We start from the raw sequence: 21,181 nt of genomic DNA on the forward strand, positions 1-21,181 counted from the left end.
GTCAATTTGCCGTTGTAATCTTAAGGCAACAATAGTCCTCACAAGGCCTCCACCCACTAGATGCTTTGACAATCACGTGAAGTGGGGATACCCATGGTCTATCGGAGTGGCAAACTAGGCCAATATCCTCCATTCTCCGGAATTCCTCCTTGGCCAACTGCAATTTGTCTGGAGGCAGCCCGTGTGCTTGTGTGTTGGAGGCCATCCATTCGTCGGGATATGGTGCTGTCCTCCATGCTCGGGTTGAGCCACCTTGAACTGCGGGGTGATGATGCTCAGAAAGTCAGCCAGGATTTTAGTGTACTCATTCTCCGAGAGGGACACTGAGTCGAGGTGTGGCATGGGTAATGCGGCAGTTCGTAAAGCAAATGACCCAATCATCTTAGAATTAACCATATGGCGACCTTTTAGTTCCACTAGGTGGCAGTGTGCACCTAGAAAGTTGGTGCCCAGTAATGGCTGAGACATGTCAGTGATGGTAAAGGACCATCTGAATCGGGAAGATCCGAAGTTGAGTGGTATTGTCCTTACCCCGTATGTTCTGGTGTTGCTGTTGTTGGCGGCTATCAGGGCTCTTTTTTCTACAACGCGAATCTGGACCTCCTGTGTTGACAAGAAAATGCTGAACCAAATGCCGATCCCTCACGTAGAGGAGGTTGTCCCTGAGACCGGCCGTCATTACTACTACTGATGGCCAGCCTCAGCATTTCCCGGGTGTGTACAGTAGGGTCGGCACCGGCGGGCCGCAGTTCCCCACCTTTGGTTATAACAGCACCATTGCTCTCTTCCGCTGCCTCTCATCACCATGTCTGACCCTGCAGCTCCGTCAGGAGTAGGTATAGCTCACTCCCTTTGGCGTAGCACTGCTGCACAACCAACAGTCAGTTTCCCATGCTGTTTGGCATGCCATAACTCATGCGCAGGCAGCCAGTCGACGGGGGTCACTGAAATAATTGTCTGCAAGGAGCAGATGGATGTCCCCTGGCATCTGTTCCCAGAAGACCTGTTCAAAAAGAAAGCAAGGCCTGTGCCTGTCCATGAGTGCCAGCATCTCATTCATCAAAGCAGAAAGTGTGTGGTCACCTAGGCCTTCCATATGAAGGAACCTTGCCACCCTGTTGCTGTGAGAAAGACCAAAAGCCTGAGTAAGAAGAGCTTTGATAGCTTCATACTGATCATTGGCTGGAAGCTGGCGTAAGATTTCAACGATGCACACCGCGGTGTCCTGATCTAGTGATGCGATGACATAGCAATATTAAGTAGAGTCAGCGGCAACGTGACGAAGGTGAAACTGGGCCTCTGCCTGCTCGAACCAAACCTGTGGTTGTGAGGTCCAAAAAACTGGTAGCTTAAGCACCATCACATTCTGTGTATCCATAGCTTGGTCCAAAAAATAGTTTTAGACTATTGGGGTCACCATTTCAGCATGTGGTGCAGTGAACAAAGCACAACAGACGTCATCTGTGAGCTGAACCAACAGAATTGTTTAATGGAACCTTCACAGGAATTTAAATAAATACAGTTGACACATTATCACCACCACCTGACCCCAGAGTTGAGCACCTCCCATAGTCCCTTGCACCTCCCGGCCACCGGGAACTCCCGATCCTGTGGGGTCCTGTAACTATGGACATCAATTCTATAATGGAGTGGCATGGTTTGCCACAATGTACCTATAGAGAGGTGAAAACTGACAGATATACCACGCTCAGCGAGGATAATTTAACAGCAGGCAACGTGTCCATTTATGGTGAATTTGAAACAATGATTTGATGCAGGCTGTTACGTTACTGAATTGGAATGCCCTATCTATATTTTATTCTGATATTGAAGCCAGCGTTTCCCATGTGTGATGAGTTATTTTCATGCGAAAGCTTGGTGTTCAAAGTGCAACCAAATGTGCATCCACGTAGCCTGTAAAAACACAGAAATGCTGGAGGAACTCAGCCTGTTGAGACCAGCTGAGGTTCTCCAGCATTTCTTTGTGTTTTTACTACAATCACAGCATCTACAGACGTTTGTGTTTCTCAACCACATAGCCTGTTCCCAAATTGAACTGGCAGCTGAATGCCAGAGGTCCCCAGACATGCCTTCCTTATTGGAATGTTACTTTCTCTTTACATGGATACATTTTCATTTAATAATGATAGATGATCGTAGTTTGAGCTGCTTGTGAATATTTTTAGGGTTTTTTTTTTGTTGATGTAATTAATTATATATGCTGCTATTTTAGCAGCTGCCATTGAATGGTACTTTGAAAGATTTTTAACCACCTCTGACAATGCTGGCTATGTGCATTTTATCCATAAATCTAAAAAACTTTTCATCTGACAATATTTTAAATGTTTGGGATGTCCTCTGCCTGAGTTACGAATTATAATTAAATAGCAGTGTATCACCTATGCTGCAAACCTCCTTTATAAGTCACTTCAGGGTTAGCTAACAGATATAGATCATACTAAATAAGAAGTCCTTACACATAAACAGCATCCACCATAGGAAATGCAAACATGAATATCAATTGTGTAAGTGATTTCCTCTGCACACCTTCCTTGAGAAAGTGAAGGCAGGAAATGTGGTGAAGTCCCACCATCTGGACTTAGACCATGCACAGATGTGTAATAAAACTTGCTAACTACCTTGTGTTGATACCTTGCCATTCTGAGAAGAGCTTTCAGGGTGTTAATTATTAATTCATTGCTGCAATTGGTGATTACTTTTGATAATTATTAGGAGACCTTTAGCAGTATGTTGAAGCATCTACTAATTCCCTCCTTGTATTTTTTGTGCAGTGATGTTATCATTGATCAATATTATGATCTTACCCAGTTGAAGAGGAGTCAACTTCGCTCCACTGATCAGCTGTAAGATTTACTCCATGAAATGCTGTTCCATTTAATATAAAAATATTGTTTTTCTGTGAAACATGTAGCAAGGAAATTCTGCTAAGGACCAAAACAAAGTTATCTTGTTGTAAGTCAATGTGAATAATTCTTGTTACATCATTTTAAAGACTGATGTGGTAGAAATTCTTCATTGTAAATTTTCACATGTCATTTTGTTGAGATGTCACAAGGTGAAAAGATATTACAATGCACAAACCTTAATGTTCATTATGCATATTGGAACAAGAAATGCCAGGCCTTGCTTGTGGATTTGGACACAATGGGCTTTGTACCTGTGTTCTCCAATCATGGCTAAATAGCGAGATCAGGTGTGCAGGCAGAAAATAACTGGAGTGGGGTGTAGATGATCACAGACTGTGGATTCACAAATAGTTTAGAAAAGGCTTGGGGGAGATGGAGGTTAATATCAGACTGAGCTGGAGAGGGGGTGATGAGGGCAAGGATAGGATAGGGTGGGGAGGAGCTCAAAGGATTCGAAGGATTTGAGTTACTGGGGAGGGGATATAATTATCAGTAATGTGAAGATCAATGTAGAGTTGGGACTTGTGTTGGTGGAGAGAAATCCTGAGGACTTCAACAACAGAGTCTGATCTTTGCCAGCAAATTAGCAGTGACATTGGAGAAAGAGCAGGAATTAAGGACCATATTTTAGTGCGATGGACATATCTGTGTATAATTTCCATACAGTAAACTCTAGAAACAGTCATTCCATTTGATATAGATAAGGTATTGATTGACTCAAGTCCAAATGACAAAGGCACTCCCAGTTTCACATCATGGCTTGCAGGAATTTCTAGGAATCTTGAAATAAAATGTGGAACAGACTTTAACCTGTTCTCTGGCCTTGCAGTGTAGTTCCCAGTAAAGACTGGGAAAACCTTTGCATAATTCAGATGGATAACTGACGATGAATCTCTTGATTTCCCTACTCTGTATTATATGCTTATATATTGAACTGTCAATCTTTTCTTGTATACTTGACCTCTAAATTGTATTTCGATATTTTTCAATTCCAGGCTTCCAAGTACTAACGAAATGGCAATGGAGTGAGTAAATTGTGCTTTTCTTATTTTCAATATAAACCCTCGAAGTATTTAGTTGTTTAAATGAAGTAAATAACATTCCAAAATGGGAATTCAATGCAAGACCATTTGAATTATGCTACTCAGAATTAGGAAAGCGTACTGATGATATGCTTAGAGTGAAGGGCCACATAATGAGAGTTGATCTTTCGTATGGGTGCAGGCTGTTTGTAAAGCTGAAGAATTTATCCCACTTTCCTGGGAATATTTGTGATTGGCTAAGTCTGAGAATTTTTGTTCCACGGATCTTAATGTGAACCAAGTGTATCCACAGCATGGAGTCATAACCATCAGGGTATGTTCAGGCTGCTGTGAACAAAATTGCTTTCAGAAATTACTTGTAATTTTTTTTACCCACTTCAATTTCATGCCTTTCTCAGTGTCACTGTATATGTCATCTCAACATTTTTTGGAAAATTTTATTTATTGATCATAATAAATCACAATAATAACATGAGTAAATACATAATATTTTACCCCGTATAACCCCCAACCCTCACCCCTTTAAACTACCCCCAAAAGAAAGAAGAAAATAGAGAAGAAAAGGAGATCAACTTACATAACAACCTTCAATTATTGCCATGGTTTGGTGCAACCCCATCAATTTGTGGGGGTGGGGGGGGGAAAAAACTATTACAAATTCAATCTCATATCTCAGATTGATGAGAAGAGGCTGGATCAGTTTATTTATAGATGGAATTCTCAGCTTTTACAGAGTTATAATTTACCAGTGTTGAAACATTTAATGGAATTATGGACCAAGAAGAATGAAATTATAGGTATAGAAGGTAAAATCTCAGCTTAAACTCCTTTATTTCAAAATTAGCTTTTTCCTTTTACATTAAATAATCAACTTTTGAAACTGTGAGAACAGAAAGGAATTAGATTGGTAGAAGATAGTTATGAGTCTGGGTATTTTATTGATGAAAGAGAAATATGAAATATCTTCAAATACTTTGTTTTCTTATTATCAGGTTAAAGCATTATTGTTGGATAATTTTGGCCATATGTGACGGTTACCTTGACGGTCTAAATTTGAAATTTTACTTACTGAAGGTGGTAAGAAAGGATTTATATCTGAGATGTATGCGTTATTACAGAATAAAATGTTTAAGCTGGATATTTATAAACCTAAACTAAAATGGGAAAAAGATTTGTCCTTATCTATTTCTCAAGATGACTGGATGACTATGTGAAGACAGTATGACTAAAATTGTAAATGTAAGGTATAGATTGGTTCATTATAATTTTCTTCATCAGTTATATTTAACCCATGAGAAATTAAGGAAATATACGTTTATTTCCTCTAATTTATGTTTTAGGTGCTATAAACAAGTTTTTTTTTTACATTCTATTTAGCCACGTGAAACCTTCTTGGAATAGAATTAAGGAACTTTTAGAAGCTTTATTTAAATTTAACATTTAACTTGATTCTATGGTATTTTTACTGTGTTATATTAAGAAATTGAGTTTAGAATTAAAATTAGATAAGTCTCAAATTGCTTTTTTGAGATTGGCTTTAGCTGTGGCTAGAAAATGTTTGGCAATTACTTGGAAAAATGAGACTGATTTGAGTATTCAACGATGGCATTTGGAAATGATCTCGCCATTAACACTTTTGTTGGATTTTGCTGTAAATTGGCTAACACATTCCTCTACTACAACCATAACTACATTTCTTCATTCACTGTAAAGTCTTTAAGAATATTCTGAGATATTACGTTCAAAGTTGAAATTTATTGTCACAGTACATACATGGTATCACGTACAACCCTGAGATTCTTTTGAGGATTAAATGCGAAAGAAATACAAATCCTCCTTTTGTTTAAGGACCAGGAACTCTGAGAACATGGAAGGTTTAATCCATCAAAAGAGATGAATGAAATAGTGCAGCACACAAGACCTATTACTCAATACATTACTCTCTAAGTATTGCTACAACTGCTAGCCTAAGGCTTGGCTGTAATGAACTCCTTTCACAACCTACACAGCCCATTTTTCTGTCTGCATGATTTTACATCATGAATCTTTTAAAGTTTTTTTGAATTTCCGAGTACTTTTTCATGGGAAATACATGAACTGCAGATGCTGGAATTATGAATAAACAAAGAGAAGCTGGAGGGTCTCAACGGATCAGGCAACATCCATGAAGCAAAATGGTCAGTCAGTGATTCAGGTCAGGAACCTTGATTGGATTGAAAGTGGGAAGAAACTTTCATTCATTCATTCATTCATTCATGCAGTTGAAACTTAATTAGACATGGTGCATTGGCTGGCTTTCTGTTAATCAAGATATCTGATGTTACTTGTATATTGCTTGTTTCATATTCAAAATCTAAAATATGATTGCTTTGCCATCATGCCACAGTCCTCCTGCAAATGCTGCAGACTGGGATTTTCTTGGCTTTAATTAGTTGAAACATGAATATTTCTATTTTTGCTGATCAGCTGCTGATGGCATTTAACATCATCAAAATTGATACTCACATTCACAGATCGGGAACTTTGTTCCTCACTTTGCACATGATTACTCCATTTCCTCATTGGCAGGGCCTAATCATGGATAACATCATTTCAACCTTGCTGACCATCAACACTGACACCTCAACGTTGCGCGTTAACTCCCCTGCTCTGTACTTTTAAAGATTGCATTACTAAGTTTAGCTCCAACACAATCTATAAATTCACTAACGATACCACTATTGTTGGCTAAATAAAGGGTAATGATGAGTCAGATTATAGGATGGAGGTTGAGAATCCCCAGAAAAGTGCCAGAACATCAATCTTGCTCTCAACATCAACAAGACCAAGGAACTGATTGTGGACTCTGGAAGGGGAAACTGTGTGACCATCCACATTTTTCATCAGCAGGATGACACTGGAAAGGGTTAGTTCCTTCATGCATGTGGACTATGAAAAATATATTGACCGGTTGCATCATGTGAGATTTGGTAGCTAAAATGCCCAGCAATCCAAAAGAGTGCAGGAAGCCAGTCCCATCTTGAACACCATCTTCTCATACATCAGAGAAAGCAGCCAAAATCCCTCTGGCCATGCTCTCTTCTCACTTCAGGCAGAAGGTGTAGCAGCCTGAACAACAATTTGTTAATCCAACAGCTATGAGGTTCATGAACCTCCCCTATCATTTGAACCTTAAAATTTCTGCAAAATATGTCTTCAGTTGTGAGACATTTTTTGCACCACCTGCAAACTGTAATTTTTCTCTTTTCTCTACCTGTTATAGTTTCTTGATTGCGATTTGTGGTATCTTGTGTGTTAATTATACTTAAATTGTTGTTAGTGTGTTTTACATGGAAGCTAAAACAAGGTTTCCATTGCATCTGTGCATTGTACTTATCAATATGACAATAAAACTCAATCACTCATTCATTATCACCCCAAAAGTGACTGTCCCTACCAATTGATAACAATCAGACATAATCAAATCAAGTAATCCTTTTTATTTCATTAAAATACATTAAACCTGGAGAGGAAAAAAACACAATTTTTTCACATTTTAAAACAAATGTCACCATTTTTTGTAGTCTTATGTGCAGCTTTGGATAGGAGGACCTTTCAACCTATAATATATTTTAACAGAAAAGTCCACAGTCACTTATTATCAAGCAATACACAAAACCAAGGCTACACACAAATTCAATGAACTTCACCTAATGTTCCGTCTGGGCACCCTCCAACCAGATGACATTGGCATTGACTTCTCTAGGTTCTGTTAAGTCTGCGCTCCTGCTCTCCCTCTCTCTCTCACCCATCCCTCTAGCTCCTTTCCTCCATCTCCCCACCCACTTCTCTACCTCCCCAATCACTTCACAGCTTTATTTCTCTTTTGTCCTCCCACACATATCCACCCTCTTGATTATTGGCCTTTTTTCCTCCCCCTGCTGCTGTTTCCCTCCTCCTCTCCCACATTTTCTTTCAGGAGCTTGCCTGCTTTTTGACCATCCTTGACGAAGGGCTCAGATCTGAAAAGTTTAATATCCTTTGCTACCAAGATGCTGTTTGGCCTGTGGAGTTTCTCCAACACTTTTGTGTATTGCACCCTATATTTGTATTGGGTTTAGTTTAAAGCCCTCCAAGTTCTGTTAATTTTCACTGATTATAGGAAAATCTGTGTCAAATCTGGAGAGAGAGTCCCATGTTTTTGTTTTTTTTCCAGAGTCAATAAGTTACTTCCTTTCATCATTTATTCAATAATCTTTGGCTTTAATTTCTTCCAGCCAGTGTATCATGGATGTCCAATCATTAAATCAATGTGCTTCCAGTTCTTGGTCTGTTTCCTGAAATCTGTCAACTGGTTACTCACTTTTTGCAATTAGAAACATCTTGTTCGTATTTACTCAAAGTCTCACTGGTGTTAAAACCAGTCAAAACCCCTCTGAATAACAGCTTCTCAACTTGTCATACAGTGGTCTCTAATTTTGTGCACTGCCTTTGAAATCATACCATCTTGTTTCTGTTACCTTTACAAATTGCCCTTTTGTAAACAAGCAGATGCTGGAAAAATAAAATTTATAATCTTTTGCACTAAATGTCATTTGTTAGATCCTTGTCTATTTCACTGATTCACCTGTGGTCTCCTGCCTAGAGAAATGGAAGCTACTGTAGGCCATTGTCCATGATCCTGTCCATTCCTTTATGACTGATCATGTAATCAAGAGGACAGTGTTGCTGCAGTTGTGATAACTGCAGTGGTGCTGATGTTATGGACTCGGGAAGAGCAGAAGAGTCTTTCGGTGCTTTGTTGTGGGGTTCCGCCTGATGGCCCTGTACAGACTTGTATTGCCACTAGAATGAGCCTGATGGTGGTTCTTCTATCAATGATCCTCGGTGGTCTGGCATCCATGTTCATCAACCCAGATCGAGGGTTGTGGTCTCTGGAGAAGCAGTGAATTTGTAGAGAGCACTGAAATGGGGAAACATCACTTCTCTTTTCACTGACTGACACTCACACTCACTGACAAGGAGAAGCCTGGATGAGGACCCTGCAGAGTAGGAAGTCACAGCAGCAGTCCAATGCCAGGGTCAACAAAAGAAGGCCTCACATCAGTCCAGGGTCACTAGGAATCAGATTGTGGGAACTAGGGATTGGGACTGGGATTTGTGAAGGTGCTGACAGCCCCTCAACTGCTTAGGGTGACTTGGATGCCTTGACTTGTTCATTGATGGACAAGATAGGATTTCATACAGCTACGCAGGTTGCAAGAGTGCAGGAGGCAGAGGCATCAGAGGAGGAGGTGGGATGCACAGACACTCAATGTCTCTGAAGCGACTCCTTTGTTTCTCTTTCTTATCTTGATAGAGACACCATATTCCTGACCCCTGTTTGTGTATCTGCATTGGGAAAACAAAGGGAAAAAAAAGTTATTTTCCAAGAAAAGGAATCTTGAATATATGTTAATACTTTTTCGTCAATCTCAAAATTATCTTGGTATTGAAACATCTTTTAATCTCATGATTGAATATGCTAACATAGGGAGGAGTCACGTGATGGAGTAGTGGCCGGACGGAGAACTCCAGCCCTCTCCAGAAAAGTCGGGAAAAACAAGAGAAAATACAAAGGCACAGAAATAAAAGTTAAAGAAAAGTGAGTATAAAGGTGGAAAGAAGATGGAGACAAAAAAAGAAAAATCAAAATCAATGGAAAGAAGAGAGGAAGAGAAGACAACGGAGGAAAAAGGTGAAGGCCTTACCTGTCCGAAGAAGCCCGCTGTGGAGAGAGGAGCCCGCATCCTCAGGTCGGTAGAAAAAGAACTACAACAATGGCTCGCAGAGCCGAGTAAAAGTGCGCAACCGCGCATGAAAAAAAACACACCGACGGGAGGGGGGACCAGCTGGGGAGTCGATCTCCACAGCCGGCAACAACAGCTGCAGAACACCTGCAGCAAGAAGAGACCACAGAAACAATGAAAACAAGACAGAAGAGAAGGAAAGGGCAACAAAGAAACAACAGATGGCCAACCCAGAGGAAGAAGAAGAGGAAGAATACAGTGAAATAGATGAAGGGAAAGGCAAGGTAAAGGATATACTTTCTCTTGTTAGAGGATACATGGAGTCATTTAAAGAATGGCAAACACAGGAATTCAATGATTTAAGAAGAAGAATAAACAACACAGAAGAGAAAGTGAATAAAATAGATATGACCTTAGCAGAAATGGGGAAAAAAATGGACAAGATGGAAGAACGGGCAGTAGCAGCAGAAATGGAGGTAGAAGACTTAAAAAAGAAATTGGAGGAATCTAATAAAAAAACTAAAGAGACACAAGAACTACTAGCTCAAAAAATAGATATAATGGAAAATTATAACAGAAGAAATAACATAAAGATAGTGGGCCTTAAGGAAGATGAAGAAGGCAAGAATATGAGGGAGTTTATAAAAGAGTGGATCCCTAAGACCCTAGGATGTCCAGAACTACAGCAAGAAATGGAAATAGAAAGGGCACATAGAGCATTGGCCTCTAAACCACAACCACAACAAAAACCAAGATCTATTGTAGTAAAATTCCTAAGATATACTACAAGAGAAAAGGTACTGGAGAAGACAATGGAAAAAGTAAGAGAGGGCAACAAACCACTGGAATATAAAGGGCAAAAAATCTTCATTTATCCAGATATAAGTTTTGAACTCCTAAAGAAGAGAAAGGAGTTCAATACAGCAAAGGCGATTTTATGGAAGAAAGGGTATAAATTTATACTGAAGCATCCTGCGGTATTGAAAATATTTATTCCAGGACAACAAAACAGACTATTCTCGGATCCAGAAGAAGCACGAAAATGTGCAGAACAATTACAAAAATAGACTGAGGGATGAAGACAGGTAATGAGAGTAAAAATGATCACGATTGATATGTATGTGGGTAAAGACAAAAATAGACTGAGGGATGAAGACGGGTAAGGAGGGTAAAAATGACCACGATTGATATGTATGCGGGTAAAGAGGTATAAGAGTGAATAGAGACAAGGTGCATACGTGAATGTATCTGTAATTAGAGGAAAATATAGATAGTATAGACAAGAATTAATAAGGGAAGGTAATGGAATAGAGAGAATAAGGAGGGAATTAAAAGAGTGACCTTTGTGACATATGAAAAGTGAAATCTTTTCTTGGGGGGGCTGGGTGGGGGATAATAGCGGTCACTGCAAAATCAGTTGACGCTTGCGAGTGGATTCGCAAATCCAAATGGAGAGGGGAGATGTGGTTGTCCGACAAGGGATAAAGGACAACTCAGGAGGGGAAGGGGAGATTGGGGATAAAGAAGATAGAAATAGGAGAATAAGGAAAATGTTGTATGTTGTAGGAATGTTGTCTTGTAAAGAGTTGAAAATAAGAAAACAGAAATGGAAAAGGAGGAAAGGTAATGATGGAAAAACGGAAAGAGAAGATAAACAAAATATAAAATGGCTACACTGAACTATATGACTTTAAATATTAATGGAATACATAACCAAATTAAAAGGAAGAAACTACTAAATTTACTGAAAAAGGAAAAAATAGATATAGCATTTGTCCAAGAAACACACTTAACTGAATTGGAGCACAAGAAATTAAAGAGAGATTGGGTAGGACATGTAACAGCAGCATCGTATAATTCAAAAGCAAGAGGAGTGGCTATATTAATTAGCAAAAATGTGCCATTTAAAATAGAAGAGGAAATAATAGATCCAGCAGGGAGATATATTATGATAAAATGTCAGATATATTCGGAGCATTGGAATCTACTTAATATATATTCACCTAACGAAGAAGATCAAAAGTTTATGCAAGATATCTTTTTGAAGGTAGCTAATACGCAAGGGAACATACTAGTAGGAGGAGATTTCAATCTGAATTTGGATCCAAATATGGATAAAACGGGGAAAAAAATTAACAGGAAGAACAAAGTAACCAAATTTATAATTAAATCAATGCAAGAAATGAAACTTGTGGAGATATGGAGGAAACAAAACCCAAAAGAAAAGGAATACTCATACTACTCGACTAGACATAAAACATACTCAAGAATAGACCTATTTTTGTTATCAGCTAGTATGCAGGATAGAGTAAGAAAAACAGAATATAAAGCGAGAATGCTATCGGACCATTCACCCTTAATACTGACAGTGAAGCTAGAGGACATCCCTCCAAGAATGTATAGATGGAGATTAAACCCCATGCTACTTAAAAGACAGGATTTTAGAGAATTTATTGAAAAACAATTAAAAATGTTTTTTGAAGTAAATACGGAATCAGTGGAAGATAAGTTTATACTATGGGACGCAATGAAAGCATTCATTAGAGGGCAAATAATAAGTTATGTAACCAAGATGAAGAAGGACTACAATCAGGAAACAGAGCAGTTGGAAAGGGAAATAGTAAACATAGAAAAAAAATTAGCAATGAAGGAAGATACAATTAAAAGAAGAGAATTGGCGGATAAAAAAATAAAATATGAAACATTACAAACATATAAGGTGGAGAAGAATATAATGAAGACAAAACAGAAATATTATGAACTAGGTGAAAAAACACACAAAATCTTAGCATGGCAGCTTAAGACAGAGCAAACTAAGAAAATGGTATTGGCAACAAGGAAAAAAGACAAACAAGTTACATATAATCCGAAAGAAATTAAGGAAAACTTCAGAGAATTCTATGAACAATTATACCGAACTGAAAACGAAGGGAAAGAAGGGAAAATAGATGAATTTTTGACTAAAATTGAACTACCAAAACTACAAATAGAGGAACAAAATAAATTAACAGAACCATTTGGAACAGTAGAAATACAAGAGATAATAAAAAAATTACCAAATAATAAGACACCAGGAGAGGATGGACTCCCAATAGAATTCTACAAAACATTTCTTTCTTTGGCTTGGCTTCGCGGACGAAGATTTATGGAGGGGGTAAAAAGTCCACGTCAGCTGCAGGCTCGTTTGTGGCTGACAAGTCCGATGCGGGACAGGCAGACACGATTGCAGCGGTTGCAGGGGAAAATTGGTTGGTTGGGGTTGGGTGTTGGGTTTTTCCTCCTTTGCCTTTTGTCAGTGAGGTGGGCTCTGCGGTCTTCTTCAAAGGAGGTTGCTGCCCGCCAAACTGTGAGGCGCCAAGATGCACGGTTTGAGGCGATATCAGCCCACTGGCGGTGGTCAATGTGGCAGGCACCAAGAGATTTCTTTAGGCAGTCCTTGTACCTTTTCTTTGGTGCACCTCTGTCACGGTGGCCAGTGGAGAGCTCGCCATATAACACGATCTTGGGAAGGCGATGGTCCTCCATTCTGGAGACGTGACCCATCCAGCGCAGCTGGATCTTCAGCAGCGTGGACTCGATGCTGTCGACCTCTGCCATCTCGAGTACTTTGACGTTAGGGATGTAAGCGCTCCAATGGATGTTGAGGATGGAGCGGAGACAACGCTGGTGGAAGCGTTCTAGGAGCCGTAGGTGGTGCCGGTAGAGGACCCATGATTCGGAGCCGAACAGGAGTGTGGGTATGACAATGGCTCTGTATACGCTTATCTTTGTGAGGTTTTTCAGTTGGTTGTTTTTCCAGACTCTTTTGTGTAGTCTTCCAAAGGCATTTAAAGACCTACTAATACCGCCCCTCCTGGATGTAATCAACCAGATTGATGAGACACAAAACTTACCAGATTCATATAAAACAGCAATAATTACAGTGATACTAAAACAAGGGAAAGATCCACTCTCACCAGCGTCATATAGACCAATATCATTGCTAAAAACAGATTATAAGATAATAGCTAAACTATTAGCAAACAGATTAGCAGAACAGGTACCGAAAATGGTAAATTTAGACCAAACTGGATTTATCAAAAAAAGACGCACAACAGACAATATTTGTAAATTTATTAACTTAATTCATGCAGTAGAAGGAAATAAAGCACCTGCAGTAGCAGTTGCTTTAGACGCAGAGAAGGCCTTCGACAGAGTAGAATGGAATTATTTGTTCAAAGTATTGCAAAAATTCAGTTTACCGGAGAAGTATATTAATTGGATTAAAGCATTATATAAGGGACCGTTAGCGAAAGTGACAGTAAATGGACATGTATCAAAGCAATTTAACTTAAGCAGGTCAACGCGGCAGGGATGCCCACTATCACCGTTATTGTTTGCGCTGGCTATAGAACCACTAGCAGAATTGATAAGAATAGATAATAATATAAAAGGAATAAAAATAAAAGACAGGGAATATAAAATCAGTCTATTTGCGGATGATGTGATAGTGTACTTAACAGAACCAGAACCATCAATAAAAGAATTATATAAGAAATTGAAGGAATATGGAGAAGTGTCGGGATACAAGATAAACGTAAATAAAAGTGAAGCAATGCCTATGAATAACGCGGATTTCTCAAAATTTAAGAAGGAATCCCCATTCAGATGGCAAATGCAGGCAATAAGATACCTAGGTGTACAAATAACCAAAAATCTAGGCCAATTATATAAACTCAATTACAATCTACTAATGAAAAAATTACAGGACGATTTAGAGCATTGGAAAGAGCTACCACTAACACTGATAGGAAGGATAAACTGTATTAAAATGAACATTTTTCCAAGGATACTATACTTATTTCAGGCATTGCCAATACAACTGACAGAAAAATTCTTCAAAGAGTTAAAGAAAATGATAAGGAAATTTTTATGGAGAGGGGGGAAACCGAGGATAGCACTAGATAAATTAACAGAATGGTATAAACAAGGAGGCTTACAACTGCCAAACTTCAAAAAATTATTATAGAGCCGCACAATTAAGATACCTATCAGATTTTTATCAAACAAGGGAAAAACCAGACTGGACGAGATTAGAATTAGATAAAATAGGGGAAAAGATACCTGAACACATATTATATAAATGGGACGAAAAATTGGTACAACATAGAACTTCCCCAGTATTACACCATCTCCTCAATATTTGGAAAAAGATTCATGTAGAAAGAAATAAAACAAATTATCAATTACCAAAACTAATATTGACGCAAAATAAGCTACTCCCTTTTACAATAGACAACCTTTCCTTTAGAAAATGGGAAAAAAAAGGGATTAAAAGAATAGAAAATTGTTTTTCAGGAAGTAGATTCTTATCCTTTGAACAAATGAGAGATAAGTACAATATAACTGGAGATACAGCGCTGGCATATTACCAACTGAGATCCTACTTGAAAGATAAATTAGGAAGCAACTTGAGTTTACCAGAGGGAAGTAACCTTGAATATGTGATTACAGATACAATGTTAATCAAAAGATTTATAACAAATATGTATATTAAACTGCAAGAAAAGGAGAATAAGGAAACAAATGGTAAAACTAAACAAAAATGGGAACAAGATTTAAATATAAAGATAAAAATGGAAACATGGGAGAAATTATGTTCTGGAACGATGAGAAATACAATAAATACGAGGCTACGCATGATACAATATAATTGGTTACACAGACTATACATTACACCGCAAAAGTTAAATAAATGGGACCCAACAGTATCTGATAGATGTTTTCGATGTAAAAAAGAAAGGAGAACAACAATTCATGCAATCTGGACATGTGAGAAAGTAGAAAAATTTTGGGATGATCTCAATCAGATATTAAATAAAATAACAGAAAACAATATACCAAAGAACCCAGAGATCTTTCTCCTAAGTAACATAAAAAATAAAGAATTTGGAATTGACTTGGAGGATGCACAAAAAAGATTTGTTAAGATAGCCCTAGCCGTAGCAAAAAAATGTATTATGTCAACCTGGAAATTGGAAGATAATTTGAAAATACAACAATGGTATATAGAAATGAATAAATGTATTCCATTAGAAAAAATAACATATAGTTTAAGAAATAATATTGAAATATTCGAACAAGTATGGGAGCCTTACATTAAATACAATAGCGAAAACCTACCGGGAACAAACATTACCTAAGTTGATGGAAGGAGAAGAGAAGAAAAGAATGGACTCAGTAGAATTTCTGGTGTATTTTTGTTGAATGACAACATTGACTGACTGGCTTAATGCAACCTAGATTGTATACCTAAAATGGATGAGGGGTGGGGTGGGGTGGCTTGGGAGGAGGGAGGGGGGGGGAGAAAAAGTCACTGTATATGTGTGAAAAAGAAAAAGTGTATATCATGGCTAAAGTGATTTATGGTGTGAAAAATAAAAAATTTTAAAAAAAAGAATATGCTAACATACTGAGTATCCATTGCCTTAAAGATAGAGGATTACAAAGATCTATATCTCTGGGGAAATAAATATATCTTCACCTCATCCTTCACTGAGAGTATTCTCTTTAATCCCAGATTAACCAGCTAAAGAAAGCAGCTTCTTAGAATCCACAGGATCATCTTTTGTGCTTCTCAGATCAAGTGAGCATCAGTTAATGCTCTTAACATTTCATGGGGTGAACCTCTCAATCGAGGCATCACCCAGTGAATCCACACTAATGAATAAAAAACAAGTGCATCCTTCCTTTGGTAAGGAGACCATAAACTGCATGGTCACCTTGGATATGTGATCAGCCATGAATGAATGGTGAATCACTTTTCCAATTGTGATCTTATCAAAACCCTCTGCAATTTCAGTAAGGTTTCCTCAATTTGGACTTTAACAATAAAATCGACATAACATTTATCCTCCAAATTACACATATCTTCAATATCACTAACATATTAAGATATCATGAGTTTCCATAGAAAAGTTGACTTGGGATTACAAACTGGGCTGTTTAAAATTGCCAAATATTACTAGGCAGCCCAGACAAGGTTTATCACTTAACTCTTTGAGGAAGCACCCCACCCCCCCCCCCCCCCCAACTTCCTGGGCACAAATTGAACTACATGCGGTAGGTGAAAAGCAGGAGAATTTATATATAAATGAGACACTAAATTAATTTCAAAGAAAGCAAATAACCCCATACTAAAGCATGTACTTCAGATATGGCAAAGAAAAAAAATCAATGTATTGAATTGAAGGTGGGGATATCTCCCAAGATGCCCTTGACCTAGAACAACTTAATACCATGACTCTGGACAATGAGGTCCTGGACAATGAGGTCCTGGACAATGAGGTCCTGGACAATGAGGTCCTGGACAATGAGGTCCTGGACAATGAGGTCCTGGACAATGAGGTCCTGGACAATGAGGTCCTGGATGCCTGGTGCCAGAAAGAGATCAGGTATATCAAGGATTGTTACAGTAAGGGCAACTCGTGTCATTCAAGCAATTTGTCTAATAGAATAGTCTTCTGCTATCTGCAACTAAGATATTTTTAAGGGGAAATTTGAACCATCTATTACCCTGCCCATGTGTCGTGACTTGGAGATTCTAATTTGAATGGGGGATTATGCACAAGTTATAATGTATTCCATATTCCAAAATTACCCGAAGCCAGGCTTGCACAGGTCAAGGGAAAGGTTGGAGTCAGACTTGGGCTCAACAAACCATGAGGAGTAATGGTCAGACCTGTGTCTGGACAGCATACCAGTTACTAATGCCAAATACAGGTTGGTGCAATATGATTTCTTGGACCAGCTCTAGCTTACACCATAAAAATTACATAAATCGAAACCAGAAATCTCAGAAATGCATTTTAAGTGTGGTATGGAGATTGGAACCTTTGTCCACTCCACCTGGCTGTGTTCAAGGGTGAGGTACCTTCTGGGAGGACCTGGGGATATTCTGAAAAAGATTACAAAGGTGGATTTTCCACAGGATCTAGAGTTGTACCTTCTGGGAGACAAAGGGGACATGAGTTTTAGACTGTCCAAACACCAAATTAATACATGAACGTTGCCTTGTCAGTAGCCAGAAAGTATATAATGGTTACTTGGAAGTCTGACCCTCAACTAAATATGACACGGTAGAATATGAAAATGCAGTGTTGCATTCCCCTGGTGAAAATCACATGCAATTTATGGAGGAAATATGACACATGAGAGTGTGGAAACTTTATCTGAAACACATAGATGCACAGATATAATTTCACCCCTTTGGGATAAAGGAAATGAAGCAACCCATCCCAGCAGGGAAATGATTGGCTTCAAAGAAGTGGGATGTGGCACAAGCAATGTGCCCTTGTTTTTTGACCCTTACTCCTTTTCATTTAAGTACCTGGGTGTTTTTGGAGTTTTTCGCAAGGGTTGTCCTTACCAGTTTTTGTGTTTTTTGTATTTGTATAATTTATATAACTTTATTCTCGGTTGTGTTGGGCATGGGGTGGGTGGGTGGGGTTAGGGAAGAGAAAAACGACTCTGAATGTTATACATAAATGTTGAAAGAAAGTGAATTGTTGTCTGAATCCATATGTCTTTGAAAAATAAAAATAACATATTTTATTAAAAGATATCTGTGATAAGTAATTTGTTATCGGTAAAGATATGTAGACAAAAGAAAGAAATGTAGCCAGAGAGAATGTAAACAAACTGCAAATAGAGAAAAGAATAAATATTCAGTAATAAATAAGATATTCCCTTGGACCCTGAGGGAGACTAGTGCAATTGCAGAGGCTCTGGCAGAAATATTTAAAATGTCCTTAGCCATGGGTGTGGTGCTGAATGATTGGAGGGTAGCTCACATTGTTCCGTTGTTTAAAAAAAGCTCCAAAAATAACCCTAGAAATATAGGCCAGTGATTCTGATGTCAGTAGTAGATAAGTTATTACAAGGTGTTCTAAGAGATTGGATATACAATTATTTGGATAGCCAGAAACTGATTAGGGATAATCCACATAGCTTTGTGTGTGGTAGATCTTAAGAGTTTTTCAAGGAGATTACCAGAAAAGTTGACAAAGGAAAGACTATGGCCTTTGACAAAGTCCCACATGGGAGGTTAGTCAAGAAAATTCAGGCACTAGGTATTCATGATGAAGAAGGAAATGGATTTGACAATGGCTAAACAGGAGAAGCCAGAGAGTAGTGGTGGATGATTGCTTCTCAGACTGGAGACCTGTGACTAGTGGTATGCCTCAGGGATCTGCACTGGGACCAAGGTGGTTTGACATCTATATCAATGATCTGGATGTGGTAAATTGGATCAGCAAGTTCACAGATGACACTAAGATTGGAGGCGTTGTGGACAGCGAAGAAGGTTCTCAAAGCTTGCAGAGGGAACTGGACTAGTTGGAAAAATTGGATGAAAATTGGCAGATGGAATTTAATGCAGACAAATGTGAGGTGTTGCATTTTGGAAGGACAAACCAAGAAAGGTTATACACATTGAATGGTAGGGCACTGAAGAGTGCAGTAGAACAGAGGGACCTGGGAATATAGATACATAATTTCCTGAAAGTGGTGTCACAGGTGGATAGGTTGTAAAGAGAGCTTTTGGTATATTGGCCTTCTTAAATTAAAGGATTGAGTATAGGAGTTGGGATATTATGGTAAAGTTGTATAAGACATTGGTGAGGCCAAATTTGAAATATTGTGCGCAGTTCTGGTCACCTAACTGCAGGAAAGATATCAATAAGATAGAAAGAGTTCAAATAAGATTTACTGGGATGTGGCCAGGACTTCAAGAACTGAGTTACAACGAAAAGTTAAACAGGTTAGGACTTTAATCCCTAGAGCGTAGAAGAATGAGGGAAGATTTGATAGAGGTATTTAAAATTTTGAGGGGATAGACAGAATAAATGTATATAGGCTCAATTTTAACATTTAAGAAGAATTTGGGCAGGTACATGGATGGGAGAGGTATGGAGGTCTATGGACTGGGAGCAGGTCAGTGGGACTAGGCAAAAAAGATGGTTCAGCACAGACGAGAAGGGCCGAAGAGGTCTGTTTCTGTGCTGTAGCGTTCTCTGGTTCTAAATAATGTGCAAAGTAAGAGTCCTTAAATGATGGATTGAGTCTGCTGTTTAGCAGTCTGATGGTGGAGGAGCAGCAACTGTTCCTGAACCTGGTGGATCCAGCACCTACTCCTGATGGTAGTAGTGAGAACCGAGCATGTCCTGGGTGGTGTGGATCTTTTATAACTCCTACTTCTCAGTAGCATGCCACATAGGTTTTCTTGAATGGGGGAAGAGAGTTTTGCCGGTGATTTACCTTTTGAGGGCTTTCTGCTCAGAGGTATTGGTATCCCCATACCAGGCCAGCACACTTTCCACCTGCACATCTGTAGAAGTTTACTAAGATTTCCAATGTCATTCTGAACCTCCGCAAAATCCTGAGGAAGTAGAGGTGGGGATGTGCTTTCTTCATGGTGACATTACTATGATGGGTCCAGGAAAGGTCCTCCAAGATAGCAAATCTCAGGAATTTAAATTTGCTCACCTTCTCCACCTCTGATCCTTCATTGATCACTGGATCATACACCTCTGATTTTACCTTCCTAACGTCTACAATTAGCTCTTTGGTTTTGGTGACATTGAGTGAGAGGTTATTATTCTTAGTACACCATTCATTCAAGTTTCCAATCTCCATCCATAAGCTGATTCATTGCCACTTTTTATACAGCCCATTGTTGCAAATTTGTAAATGGTGTTATTGTCCCTATATGCCTCATAATTTCATATGCCTCCATTTAACCACCCCTCATTCATCTATGGTCCAGAGAATAAAGTCCTAACCTGTTTAAACTTTCACCGTAATTAAGTTCCCCAAGTCCCAACAACATGGTTAGCATTGCAGTTAGCAAAACACTATCTCAGCCCCAGTGATGGCAGGTTCAAGTCCGGCTCTGTCAGTAAGGAGTTTGTACCTTCTTCCAGTGTCCGTGTGAGTTTCTGCTGTGTGCTCCGGTTTCCTCCCTTCCTCCAAAAACCTAAGGGGTTTGCAGGTTAATTTGGGGCTCATTAGGCAGAAGGGCCTGTTTCATGCTGCATGTCTAAATTTAAATTTAACTTCCTTGTAAATTTTTTCTGCACTTTTAATCTTATTTAAATCTTTTCTATAGGTGACTAACATTGCACATAATACTCCAAATCATCCAATTTGTATATTAATAAAATGAATGGCAAAAACTCAATACTAATTCTGATTTAATATGTTTAATATGAACAATTCGTATCACGAGTTCCAGGTCTGGGTATTTCAAATATATTTATGAAGCTGTAACAAATAATGAAGAGCAAACCTATCATAGCAGCACAGTATAATAATAACTATTAAATCAGCTTTTTTTTCCTCCAAAGAATATCCAAAATTGAGATCTGAAATTTTAAGAAACAATTCTGTGTTCAGCAGGTTTGAC

General features: G+C 38.6%; 1 protein-coding gene across 5 annotated transcripts in view; it reads left to right on the forward strand.

Annotated features, from left to right (window-relative positions):
- Positions 1-21,181, forward strand: part of LOC138751621 (sperm-associated microtubule inner protein 4) — a 70,071-nt gene that overhangs the window by 20,574 nt on the left and 28,316 nt on the right. For 4 of the 5 annotated variants that reach the window (XM_069914146.1, XM_069914149.1, XM_069914148.1 and 1 more), the window contains 2 exons: positions 2,793-2,864; positions 3,923-3,952. In XM_069914146.1, the coding sequence (XP_069770247.1) occupies positions 2,793-2,864; positions 3,923-3,952 (102 nt within the window). The remainder of the gene's footprint in view (positions 1-2,792; positions 2,865-3,922; positions 3,953-21,181) is intronic. The other variant, XM_069914150.1, reaches the window with a different exon arrangement.

The sequence above is a fragment of the Narcine bancroftii genome, chromosome 1 (assembly GCF_036971445.1).
Source record: "Narcine bancroftii isolate sNarBan1 chromosome 1, sNarBan1.hap1, whole genome shotgun sequence".
In the NCBI taxonomy this organism is placed as follows: Eukaryota; Metazoa; Chordata; class Chondrichthyes; order Torpediniformes; family Narcinidae; genus Narcine; species Narcine bancroftii.